The sequence below is a fragment of the Phalaenopsis equestris genome, unplaced genomic scaffold, assembly GCF_001263595.1.
Source record: "Phalaenopsis equestris unplaced genomic scaffold, ASM126359v1 Scaffold000873, whole genome shotgun sequence".
Lineage (NCBI taxonomy): Eukaryota > Viridiplantae > Streptophyta > Magnoliopsida > Asparagales > Orchidaceae > Phalaenopsis > Phalaenopsis equestris.
The window spans coordinates 959357-972911 of NW_018165313.1; the positions used below are offsets into that span (position 1 = coordinate 959357).

General features: G+C 34.2%; 1 protein-coding gene across 1 annotated transcript in view; it reads right to left on the reverse strand.

Moving 5' to 3' along the window:
• The window catches only part of LOC110031979 (inositol-tetrakisphosphate 1-kinase 3), an 11823-nt gene extending 4780 nt beyond the window's left edge, over positions 1 to 7043 (reverse strand). The window contains exons 1-3 of the mRNA XM_020735454.1: positions 6546 to 7043; positions 4446 to 4527; positions 4128 to 4160 (exon numbers count right to left, since the gene is read on the reverse strand). Coding sequence (XP_020591113.1) covers positions 4128 to 4160; positions 4446 to 4527; positions 6546 to 6703 — 273 coding nt within the window. The 5' untranslated portion in view covers positions 6704 to 7043. The remainder of the gene's footprint in view (positions 1 to 4127; positions 4161 to 4445; positions 4528 to 6545) is intronic.
• Positions 7044 to 13555: the final 6512 nt, after the last annotated feature.

A 13555-nucleotide genomic window follows, 5' to 3' on the forward strand; every position in this document is an offset into this window, starting at 1 on the left:
CGCCACCTCCCTCACAGCCTTCATATATATATATATATATATATATATATATTGTTTGAGTTTATTTCAGTATCATTTAGTATCAGAGCTAGTATAAACCCTAGTATCATCATAGGGTTACCCAAATCCCCCACACCCTTTTAATTTTTCAAACCGGTCACCCAAAATTTTTCTTTCCACTCTACTTCACCCCGTACACCCTCTTCTACATACCCAAACCATATCTATGCCATCGAGGACATAATTGGCTAAAACATGATCGGGAGGAAATTACACGATGTCACTTATGAGAGATCCGTAAAGAGATGTCCAAAAACTTTATAAGGAAGACCTTCAACTTCAGCAGGGGCTCACCACCTTCGAGGAAAACAATCCCGAGGGGTCACACAAGCTTCATTAGATTCCAGAGATGAAGAACCATCACCGTGAAATATTAACATGAAATATTGGAGAAACCAAAATTTTGAAGTAAAGGTAGATTTGTCAAAATTTGACGGTCAATTGAATCTGGACGAGTTCATCAAGTGATTCTGAACCTTGGAAAGTGTCTTTGAGTACCAGCCACCAGGCCTTCCCCCCAAACAAAATTGTGAAACTAACTACCAGCAAGTTAAGGAAAAGTGCGTCTCAATAGTAACAGAAGTTGAAGATTCTTTAATAGAGGAAAGGGAAGAGAAAAATTACTACTTGATCTAAGATGAAATGAGAAATGCAGTATCAGTACCTACTAGCTCATTATAGACAAAATGTTTAGGGCCTAGCTTCAAAAGAGAAGAGACAACACCACCTAATGACTGTGAAATCTTATAGATAAAGTTCAACCCTAGAATCAAGTGCCATAGTTTTGGGTATAGCGAATCAAATGGCCCAAACAAGAGATGATCTCTTTTACTGATTAGAGAACAATTGAAAAACTAAATAGTAATATAAAATAAAATGACTTTAAATAGGATTATCAACTGCCAAGCTGCCAACTAACGAGAAAGAGATGTCAATGATTCAACTTGAACTCATGAGAAAAACTCCTACTGAATTAATAGTAGTTATTCTACAATGGATTGAGTTTGAGGTAATTGACGTTCATGCAGAGTATGAGGTCGTGATGACGAGCTTTCTTTTTGCGAGCATTGAGAGTAGCATCAGCAGGACTGACATTGGATGTCCAAAAAAAACAGCGAGTTTGAGGTACTGTTAAAAAACATGGGGCAACCTCAGATAAGAGAATTTCAAAATTTTCAGATATACTGCCCACCTCCTAAGTTGCCCTTACAAATGAAGGTCCAACATATTCAAGATAAGAAACTTGTGAGCTACTTCTAGGATACCATATAGAGTTGTTCGGGCATTAAATTCAGCTCAGTAGTATACCCCCTGATAGGTGGCCAGATAGAAGGAGTGCCCTATAGTATTGGAAATCATCCTAGAAATTTTATGGGAAAGAATATGCTACAGTAGGATTCAGGTCCTCTTAAATAAGAAGAAAACTCTCCTAAGTGATTACAGTTTAGTGTGGTCTACTTTGTTATATATTGTATTTTAGAAATGATTCCTTCTGACAGACTAGTTTATCAGATAAACTCAACCGAGCATGAGAAATGGGAGAAGCAGACTATATATTTAATTGCTCGAGATTTGGTTCATGAGAATAAATACTTACTCTATCAGAGGATGCTTTGACATGATAGTGCCTACAAGATTGACTTACTAAGAGATTACTTCATTTTCACCATCTTCAACTGATATGATGTAAAACTGTGAGCAGACAGAAGCTTCAGCAGATGACGTCGAAGCTCACTAAACCCTGGGAAACTAGTGCAAGCTTCTACCGCTACAACAGCGGATGCAACACCTGCGTCGCTTGAACGACACAAAGTAGAATTTAACCATGCCACTTTAGATTTCCTTTTATCTTTACGTTTAAGTATTTGTATATCTATATTGTATAAAAGTTTGGAGAGTCAGTTTTGTCGTGTTTTCTGTCGGGATAACCATCAACATCTTTATGTTTCCCTTCTAAAGATATATCCAAAAGCGAGTGGTGTTTGGATTGTATCTCATTCCGAGGTAATAACTGTCCTTGAGTTTCCCTTCCCTCTGCAACCTTCCCTATGTTGTTGTTGTTGTCATACCTACTGCAGCCGCCTGGAAAAGACCCTCCTCGATTGTTTTCCTGTAGCTTCCTGTTGTTCCAGCCTTCCATCCTCGCTGTCATCACTTTTCCAGTCTCTCTCTTCGTTGTAGCTACGATTCTAGCTCTCCCGCTTGACATCATTGTTCCAGCTATCTAGGACCCCTCCGCTGGCAGGCTTGCTGCTACTCCAGACCCCAAGACCGCCCCCTCCGCAACCTTACTAATGTCTCAACCTTTCCCAGCCTTCCCAGCCACCGCTCCTCCCCTTCCCGTGCGCTGCCACCCCATGACAACAAAGATATTGCAGTTGTATTGTTATTCCAACCCTACCGCTTCACTGTCGTCACTTCGCACACCCTTAACCGCTCTAACTCCTGACCACCTTGTTGCCGCCCATGCTAGCAAGGACCTACTGTTCTGTTGTTGCATCCACCCACTTACTCCACTTTCCAACCTTGCCGCAACCTTTCCGAGCTCCCAATAGCCACCATCACCAACTTCAAATCACCCTAATCGCGTGTTATGTGTCGTGTGTGTTGTTATTTTCAATTTCGATGTGTCTGATTGTAAATTCATATTCAAATTTAATAATAATATTTAGTTTTCTATTGGTGTTTGGCTTAACGCCAGTATTACTAGATTTAAAGAATGTACAAACAAAAAACAGCATTTAGACCAAGGTTTGGCTAACTGCCATCAACTAAATTTATTTATTTGATCAACTAAATTTATTTATTTGATCTTACATATCCAAAACTAAGTGACAATTTCTAAGTCATGGTTGCACATTGTACCCCTACTTGATGCTAAACAATTAGGGATTGTTCATAGAGAGGTACACATACTCATGGTTATATACAATTGTGTAATTATTTTCAGCATTCATTAGAAACATTAATCATAATTTAATCATGAGTTATAAAGGAATGGATTATTAGCAGATGAATTCATCAACTTACCCCTAACTGAACCCGATTTTCATCCTTATATACAGGCCAACCCACAAATCCATCTTTTTTTAGAAATGACATAGAAGGCATATATGGTAAACATATCATTGATAGAAAAAAAAAAAAAAATAGAAATCATAAAAGGATTCACCTTTTCAGAATGTAAGGATTATGGTCTCCTTCAATTGTCAATTTATCAATGTTATTTTTAGCTCGAAGAAGTGTACCGTGGATATGAGGATGAGGTTATATAGGCAGTGGAAGAGGGAGAATAAAGAATAGCACTAGGATAATATTACTTAGTGAACTCAAGATACACTGACACGAATGAGCTTACGGTACCCTTAAGAGGAAAACAATGTCATTAGAATGTGTTTTAGGGAAGCACATCTCATAAATACCAAGTCAAATGATATCATTTGAGTGTTTAGCGTGGAAGCACATCTCAAAAATATTCAGCAAAATGTCGGTTGTATTATCACTATCATGCCAAATTACAGAGTATAGTGGAGAGACCTCCTAAAGTGAGATTTTAAGTGCCAACGCACACGTGACAGTTTCCTATGACCATTCAGGTAGGTATTGTGCTTTATTTATAATGATATATAATTTTATTAGTTGATACTACAGACACAATATATATTTTAACATGTCTCAGTTTGAGAAAGAGCAAAATACCAAAATAATCCCAGATTATTTGCATGATGTCAATTTTAGTCCCAGAGTTTATAAAAAGGCCGAAATAGTCCTCATATCTTTAAATTGGCGCTAAAATAGTCTTCATTGAGGATTATTAAAGGATTTTTTTTTCTATTGGATAAGTTACATAGCATAATTCTTATGTATTAATATCTCGCGCCTAAACTTTCACATTTACATATTCAACACTTGGTGTTTTAAAACATCAATGTCGGTCCCAAGCCCAAATGAAAAAGATTGAGTGAATTTTTGAAAAAGTTCCTTTGTGCTCTGCACCAAAACTTTTCTAGCTCCGCCACTGAAACCAAATAATGAAGTATGCAGAATAACAAGTAGTTGAGACTAACCTCAAGAATCCGTCTCCATTCTTCCCCTGTCAGCTGAAAAGAAAAAGTAATACTCAATTGAGAAGCAAACATCTAGGTCTAAAGGAAGAACACGAACAAATAAATAATAAAAAAAAGATAACTTTTCCCGATATATTTGTTTGCATAGGACAATAGATAAGTAGAAAGTAAAAGAGAAAGAAATTTATTTCCAATACAATGCTCTCAGCCAGTAGTTATAAAACAGTTTCAAAAAAACCTGCAAAATAGATAAATTAGCATGTCTCTAACAAAATGACAAAAGAGTAAAGCTTACACTAAGGAATGTGATGTGCTAACCTTGTGCAGCACAATATCGAATGGACCTTGCTCTGCAAGGGGCCTTTGGAGATCGATAGCAACAAAAAAAATCCCCTTCCTCCTGTAAAGTCGTTTGAAAGTACTTGATTAAGCACATAAAGAATGAACTATAAAAGCATACAATTTCTACATAAAACATCTAAAAAAGAAAAAAAAAAAAAAACTGTCATACACTGATACATTTTGTATCAATATGTGGCTAATTTTAATACATTGTGTTCATAAAATCACATGAAAACCCGCTCCCCCATGATTTCAAATAGTCGTATTAATTCTAGTATGTATTTCTATCATACTCATACCAGTGAATGTCAAATAATTTAATTGCATTTGTCTTCCATCCTAACCATATTAAGAAAAAAACTTCCAAATATTTTATATGGTCTAATAGACACTAAGGAAGTTTCTGCAAAAAGTTCATTACTTAATTTTTCTGTCCTTATTATATTTGTGAAAATCTAATAGTTCAGTTATATTTTGTAATTATTTAGTTTATTGTCTTTTAAATTTAATTGTCGTCGAATAGTTTTATTTATAAAGGGATAACACATGACACATCAAATTAAGAACACATGTGGCAAAATTAATCTCATCTTGATACAAAGTGCATCAGAATATCCTAATAGATTTTTTTACCTTAAATGTGACAATTATGATAATCAAATTAAGGCTAATACATGGCAGATGTTCAAAGAAATGCAGACTAAAGATCCAAAATCACATTTGAAAGAAATGAAATAGTATGTAACACTACTAAAATAGCACAAATCGCCACAAATACTAAAGTAAATATAACTATCATTTAATCTAAAGAAAAGAGTTAAGCCTGCATTAAAGAACAGGGAAGGTTAAGGTTCCTTTTGATCAACTCTAATTATTAAATATTCTTTTAATAGAAATATAGTGGAGCACCAAATCTAAATGTATCGCCTAATGCCATGCAGGAGTCCAACAAGATAATAAAGAAAAATACTTCTTTTCTAATCAACTTGTACGGCAATTCCACGATACACTATTAAAATATATGTCAATGCCATCACAGTTAGTGAATTGAATAGATATTTTTATTTATAACACGTCCTCATCCAGCTATTATATATGCAGCAGGATAATCTTATTAATCCAGATTCAAGATAGCATCAATTGATCCACGAGATAAACTCAAAAAACTTTAGCTTTACCAATACAAGAAGCTTACGTTTACAAAGTCAAAATAGAATAATATCAAGAGCTATTTGTAAGGACAAAAGATATCTTTGAAGCACAAACTTCCAAAAAGTTTGCCAAAAAATTCACTTTGAGTGTCTTCACCCACAAGATTAAGAAGAAAAGAAATTTAGCAAAGCCTCTTAGCAAACATGAAGATGATCTGACACATCACGAGGTAGCTGAGGGGGGAAAAGAGTTAGGTTTCGTACAGGATTGAATTGGTTTACCATTTTGAGATCGATTGAGATGACCGAAGAGAATCAAACGCTGAAAGAACGTTTGGTTGAAAAAATGCACAAGGGCATGATTAAGAAAAAAACAAAATGGAGGCAGGATTGCATAAAAGCCACAAAATTCATGATGAAATAATTGGTCAGAATTGCCCCATCAATGAGAGGCTCAAATCTTCCTTCAAATAAAAAACAAATGATAAAGTAAATAAAATAGTTCTAAAAAAACTAACTAAAGAGAAATGCTAACAAAAAGAACCACTAAACAATCTTGTTTCCCCATTTTTCCAGTCCGTCTGCAATACCACCCGAAGCCAACGCTCTATGGATGGAACAAGAAGAGAGGGAAATTGTAGCAATTTGGACAAAAAAAACAAAAACACATTGGAGAAAATCAGACTCCCTAGAATCAATGAGTTTTACTAGGAATGTTTGCACCATGCTACTCTTACGGCAGGGATAGCATAACATGGAAGCCGGAAACGGAATCGATCGATCAAACAAAGCATACCCCCATCCTTCCGTTTCCAGGAACAAACAGATTTCAGGGCGTATGAAACAAAGAAGACTGCAATAACAGTTTACCAGATCAAAATAGCATATACCTCAAAATTCTTCAATTTTATACGCAGACACTTACCTTGCCAATCCCTCCAGCTTCGGCTGCAAGAAGCTCTTCACCTTCTTTGACGTCAGGGCGTAACCAACGACAAGCTTCTGCTGCGGAAGAGACATCGGTACTAATCCTCTCTCGCTCTCATTCTCCTCCACATTCCCGCAATCTTCGTTGAACCTCATGAGCACCCTCTACCCTAGGCCCAGCCAAAACCAACCAAACTCCCAGCGAAGGATCCACGAAAAATCAAGCGACAAATACTCCCGCGTCCCCCTTACACAATAAAATTTTATTTATAATTGTACAGAAAATAGACCAATGGTTTCTTCTCCGATTGATGAAAGCACGGAGCAAGGAATCTGAGAAAAGAAACCCTAGATATTCCCTCGCCCAGTGACAACAAGTCAACAACGATAGGAGCGATGAAGAGATCTGAGAGCAGCTGCAGCTGCGAGTGGGAAGGAAGAGTGGGCTGCCTCCCCGTATTTGTAGACGATGGGCTCGGATGAAAGAATGGAGGAATCCAAGCTGTTGCGGGAGGGATTTTACATAATTATTAGAGATTTTACGTGACAATCATTTAAATTATTAAATATAATATTTTAATAATTTAAATTTCAAATAAAATATTTATTTATCTTTTTTTCATCACATTCACATTTTCTTACCAACTAATAAAACTGTTGAGTGAAATTTTTGAGTGATTAAAATCTTATATTTAAATTTTAGATTTTTAAAATATTATATTCGATATTTTGATTAGTTGTTCTTAGGGCCACTCACATATCAATAAGAGATAGATGTTCGAGTGAAGTGAAGTGAGCGAAAAGTTTCGTTAAATAGATTGGGGGTGCAGGGGCAACGCCTCCGCGGTACGATACATGATAATTTTGTAATTTCAACAAGTGTTATATATTATATATATATATATATTGTATACGTAACCCTAAGAGAAATGAACTACTTCAAGAAATAATAACCGTCGCTCATTGCTCCCGAAGCTTAGCAATATTGTCGAACCTCATTAAGGGTCCGTTTGGGGCAGCTTATAGGTGCGGGAGACGTTTTCAAAAAGCCGTCGTACTGTTTGGTTCACTCGTTTCACCAGCTTATATGAAACTGCGTTTGAATTTTTACACGAAACGCATGCCGAGAGTCGACCCCTGTGGCCGATCAGCGGGCTATGTTTCAAAATAAGCAGCTTATCCTGAAATGCACAAGCTGCCCTAAACGGACTCTAAATCCCTAGTTTTACTTTTCTTGATTCTTGTGATTATTTGCTCTTCTTTCTCAGCAATTGTCATGTAAAAAGTCGTAGTTTCAATTAATTATTTTTATATCTACTATGGGAGTAAATATCTAAACATGGAATCATTTTCTCATCCACTGGTTTAAACTGAATATGGTTACTCATTTGGACAAAATTATTAATAAATTGTTTTTTTTTTCATGCATGCTAGTCATTGGCGCACGTTGGCTTATTTGAGGGACTAGCTATGTGTATCTACGAGAAAAATATTAAATCCAGTGGACCGCATGTCTGGATAATGATTCAGATATGATCATGTCGTTGTGTATCGCACGATGACCCATCTAGACTATTTTAGGACGTGCGGTCGCCGCTCATAATATTTTTTTATGTTTAAGCCTACAAATTAGTGTGAGGCTTAATACTTTTCTTTCTTAGTTTTTTTCTTCTATTTTTTGTGAGCTAAATTCCTTTTTGTTTATTTGTTGTTAAGTTGTTTAATCTGAAAATGTCAAGGAGGCACACACAAAGAATAGAGTGTCATAGAGAGAGAGAGAGGAGAATGAGATTAAAAGATATGAATAGCAAATAGCCCGTACCCTTTATTCGAGGTATAAGTTTTGAAATTACAAATATGTCCTCTAATCATTAGTCTCTGAGATGGCTCTTTTAGTACAATACTTGCATTAGATCTATTAAATGTCAAGGTTTATTTGACCGATGTGGTTCTCGACAATCAATGGGCGCACAGTCGATTGCTTTTGCTTGATCCGCCTCGTCGGCTTTTAGTCGATCGTCATGCCTCAGTTCGACCTGTTAACCTTGGGTCCTTTGTCGAGCATTTTTTAAGTGGCTCAATCTTGAGGCTTGACTTAAAGGGACTAATTGTGCTCTAGAGTTGTCGACCGATCAACAGGTTCCTCCATTTATCATCATTGAACTTGACTTTTGAATTTCCTTAAGATTCGCGTTGACATATTTTTCGTATATTGAATTTCATTTTAAAAACTATATTTATTTGCACATTTGTGGGTTTTTAGTAGGGTAAAACAAAGTAAATGTTGTGTCGAGTGTAGCGAGGATCAAATAGTCACCCATAGAATTCTCTTTCTAAGTAAATTGTATCATAAAAGAGATTTTATTTCACTATCTTGTTTATGTGTGCATGTTAGTTTGATACGTGCGTGTGTAAGTTTGTGTATATGTGTGTGTGCTCGCGCATGTATATTTATTTATGATATATGCATAGATGAATTTTCATATAATTTCATTTGTGATGTATGTATGTATATATGTAGAGGAGATTTAGTAATTTCAAATAAGATATTTGTTATAACAAAACTTATTTTATAAGTTAGTGATACATTAATGGAATATTGTGAGTACATTCAACTTAATTCCTTTGTATTTACATACATAACAACTAAAGTTCAATTTTTGCATATGTATCACATTTCATATGCATAAAAAGGTGTTTTCATTATTTAAAAATTGAAAAAGCTGTATTTTTATATGATAGTAAAGATTTTGATTGTCAAAATGTAAAAAGCAAATTTTAAGGTTTCGACATATAAATACATAGGAATTGGAGGGCATGTCTGTAAATGCCCCTAAATAAATTATTAGTGTACTTTAATTTCAATTATAAATAATAAAAAAAATCATGCATTCGTGATTATTGTGATTAATGACAAAAAAAATAGGAATGATATGTAATTTATGATAGTAAATAATTTTAATATATTAATTTTTAGTGGATGTCTAACTATATTATTTATGATTTATTTGGGTTGTTGTTGTTCTTTAAAAAGTAGTTGTGAAGTTACTTAAAAAAATTAATTTTAAAAAAATTTCAGTGACAATTACAATTTTTTTTTAAAAAAGTCTGATCCTAGCTAGAAATCTGTAACGACACATATCTATGACCGGTGAGAAAAACCAGATTTCAACGACAGCTTTTTGAAAGAACTGTCAAAACTCATATTATTCAGACAGACAAAACTACGGTGCGGTGACATTAGTTTATCAATAATTTATAGTTGATTAATATGTAATAGTTTATTCTACTCACATATAAAAGTAGAGAAAATTACCTCTTAAAAAAAGTAAAGTTCACTTAAAAAAAAGTAGATTACAAATAAGAGTTTACCTAAAGTTTCCATATAAAATTCACCCAAAAAATAAAAAATATATAACAAATAAAAATTTTCTCTTCCTTCATAGAAGAAATAGATGCAAATAAGAACATTATAGCATGTTGAGAGAGATTTTCGTGCAGGATGAGAGCTGATATATGACAATGTGAGATTATTCATTTTATTAAAAATTAATGTGTTTTATAAGTTTGAGCATAGAAAGACTTTCTTTTTTATATATAGCATTAGAGCACTCTAAGTTCGTTTTTTATCATTATATCATGCGAATCTATTGGAATCTTCTCCGACAACTTCTGAACAGATAAAGCTCCACGTCAGGAAGTCCCATTCGAATTTTAAAGTCTGCTGTATTCCACACGACGGGCTTCAATTGCAGACGCACAAGTTAGATGAGAAGTACGGGGCTTCATCTCGTGGGAAAAAAAAAAAAAAAAAAAAATTTTGAAATTTATATTTACACCATTGTCACGTTATAAATTTATTGATGTAAAAAATTTGAGTGTGTGCTCCTAAACCCTCCCAAATCGGTTAGAGTGTGTCATCAAAATCGTGGTAAATTGAAGCATATGAATTGAGTGGTGAGATATGTACATCTCCTCTGTTGAGTTGTCATCTCCCATGTTCGGTTGATTAGTGGAATGGAGTTCGATTTTTGGAATGTAGTATGGTTGACGACACTTAGTCCAGTTGACGGGATAAAGTGCGGTCGGTGAAATTCGGCTTACAGGTGTAAGAACCCCACTTGCGACAGTAGAGAGATATGATTATGAAGTTTGTTGTTAGAGAAAAATAGTATAGTAGAGTAAGTGAAGAAATAAGAGAGAGAGAGAGAGAGAGCTTGAGGAGAGGAGGTGATGGTCTCTGTTGAAAGTGGAGAAAAAAGCTCGCAGCTTGAGAGCTGATGGGGGAGTGAAAGCACGGGCTGCCTCGAAAGAAGAGGCATGGGGAGCCTGGGAAGGCTTGATAAGTTTGTGGGGAGAAGAGTTTCATGGCTACTATGAGGTGACGTCAGATGAATGCCTGAGAGGCGATGTGAGTACGAGTTGTCTTTGTTTCCTGGATCCGCTTTTATGCAATTTTCTGTTGTGTATTTTTTGCTATGAGTGTGTCACTGAAATAAAGTAAAAAATTTTGAGAAGTTGAATTCAAACACTCATCCAATCAAAATAATTAAGAAAACATAGTGTTTAGAGATTTCCTTATTTTTTTCAGTTTGTCCTCTAGAAGTGGCTCAATTTTTTTTTTAAAGTTTAGTGTTGATCCTTCCCTTTTAAATTCCGCTAAATGTGATCTCTCATCATCACATATCATTTATTAATATTTTGCAAATAATTTAACACGACACGAAATCTCTTTACCATTAGCAATATTTTAAATATGCATGAGCTAATTTATTCTAATTTTAAATATTTAACTATATTCTATTTTCAAATTATCTATTCTGTCTCACATTAAAGCTCATTTAAAAGTCATGTTGCAGAACGGGACTGAGGACATCTATCCTGAAAAACTCAATTTTTCACGTTCTTATTATGAAGCGTTCCGAGAAATTTGGAAAACGGGCTATCAACAAACTTATATTTTCCTGATGCTGCGTTCACTATGATTGAACAGAGTAAAATAATCATTCTCAAACGAAGCATAAAGTCGCCCATATAGCCACTATTATTTTTAAGATCATGTGATTATGTAGGGGAGAAAATTAATATTTATTTTTACAAAAATTATCATTATAGTTATAATTTTCAGAATAAATATTTATAGATGTTTAAAGGTCATATTCATGATTACTTTATTAGTGAGGTATGGAAAGGGAAATGTTTGGAAAATGGTGATATTTGACAAATAATATTAAAAAAAAAAACTCGAGCCACAAAAAAAATGCCAACCCAAAAAGCCAAAAACAATTAAGAGCTTTTACATTTTTGAAAACATTGTCATCATTTTTGACATTCCATATAGACATGACCTAAACAAATTACTTCGTTACGTGAAAATTTTATTCATAAAATTTAAATTAAAATCTAATTAATCATAATCATTTTCCAATTTATTTTAACCAAATTTTAAATGATTATTTTAAACTGTTTTTTTTATTTTGAAATAAATCCAAATTTTTTTTAAAAAAAAGTTTATGTAATATAGGTTTTTTTTTCAACCATTTATTCAAACAAATAATTGGGTCCTACTTTATGATAATTGAAGAGAACTTCAATATTGTTCCTTTATAAAATTGGTGGAACGTGGGAATCTTGTGGGGCCGACGTCAAATCACCTTTGTTGCACATTTATCACACACACAATCAAAAAATTAAGAAAATAAAAAAAAAAAAAAGGGGAAAGGAATCATGTAAGGGGAGTTTGATTTACTTAAAAAAATAATGTAAAATGAATATATTAAAAAAAATAATATATTGTATTTGAGATAATTGTTAGTGGTATATGATTCACTGTAACATAAATATAGAATTTTATATTTTGATTTAGGTACATTGAAAATAATATATTTCAAAATATATAAAGTATTACTCGCGGGTATTAGGTGACGTTCCAGTACGGCGGGAGGCGGGAGGTCAGCGAGCTATTGGCAGTTGAGGGATTTTGGCGGCAGTCGACATTGTTTGTATTCAACTAGTATCTAATTTTAGCTTACTAAATTTATTCGTGTTCGGCTCATTTACTTAAGGAATGATGAGTTATCAAATGAGTCGAACAAGAATTGCTCACGAACAGCGAGTTTTTTTTATAAACCTAGTTATTTCAATTTTGCTCTGATAGAAAATATCTCCAAAGAAGAGAAGGATGTCCCAAAATAGCAATTGAAAGCAATTGTCCAGTGAAGGCGGAAGAAGACGAGGGTGTTATACTGACTCAAATGATTCGAAAGGAGATAATCGCGATCCAGAGAGTTCAAAGTCCATGAAAGCGAAAGTTTGTCAGACAGTGTTGAGACCTCAAATGTGATATTGGAAGCCAATTTGAACGAGATGACTCTAGAAGAAATGTTAGAGCTGCCGATTTCAAATCCTATTCTTGGAAAAACATCGACTGTAGTTCTAAAACTTGGTGTCGGATCACCTGTTTCTAATTCTTTAAATGACTATAAGCGTTCCAATATAATCATGCCCACTACACCATTTATGATGTTGAATCACTTTAAGACGTTAGATTTTGTATACCTGAACTCATACAAAAAATTACCACTCTTAAGTTCTGAAAGTGAAAACACCTTTTATGTATAGCTAAGATGTATGTATGTAAAAATTGAAAGTTACGTGATAAATGTGTAAATACATCAGAATTAAGTGGTATGTAATATTCATACTTTGATTTATCAGCCTAGCAATCTAAAAGCTTTCAAACTTATTTCAATAATTAATTAAACAATTATGAATTAGCATTAATTGAGGTGAGCTATGAGTAGCTTATGAATCACTTTATCCTCAACCCTACCCTAAAGCTAAGGCATGACTAATAGAGGTGTAAATTAATCAAGTATGATTCGGTGTGGGAAGAAATGTCCAATCACTAAGGGTCTATTTGGGGAAGCTGCAACTTATTGAATAATCTGTTGATAAGTTGATTAAAAATAATATGCTGATAAACTAGGTGTGGTGGTCATTACAAAT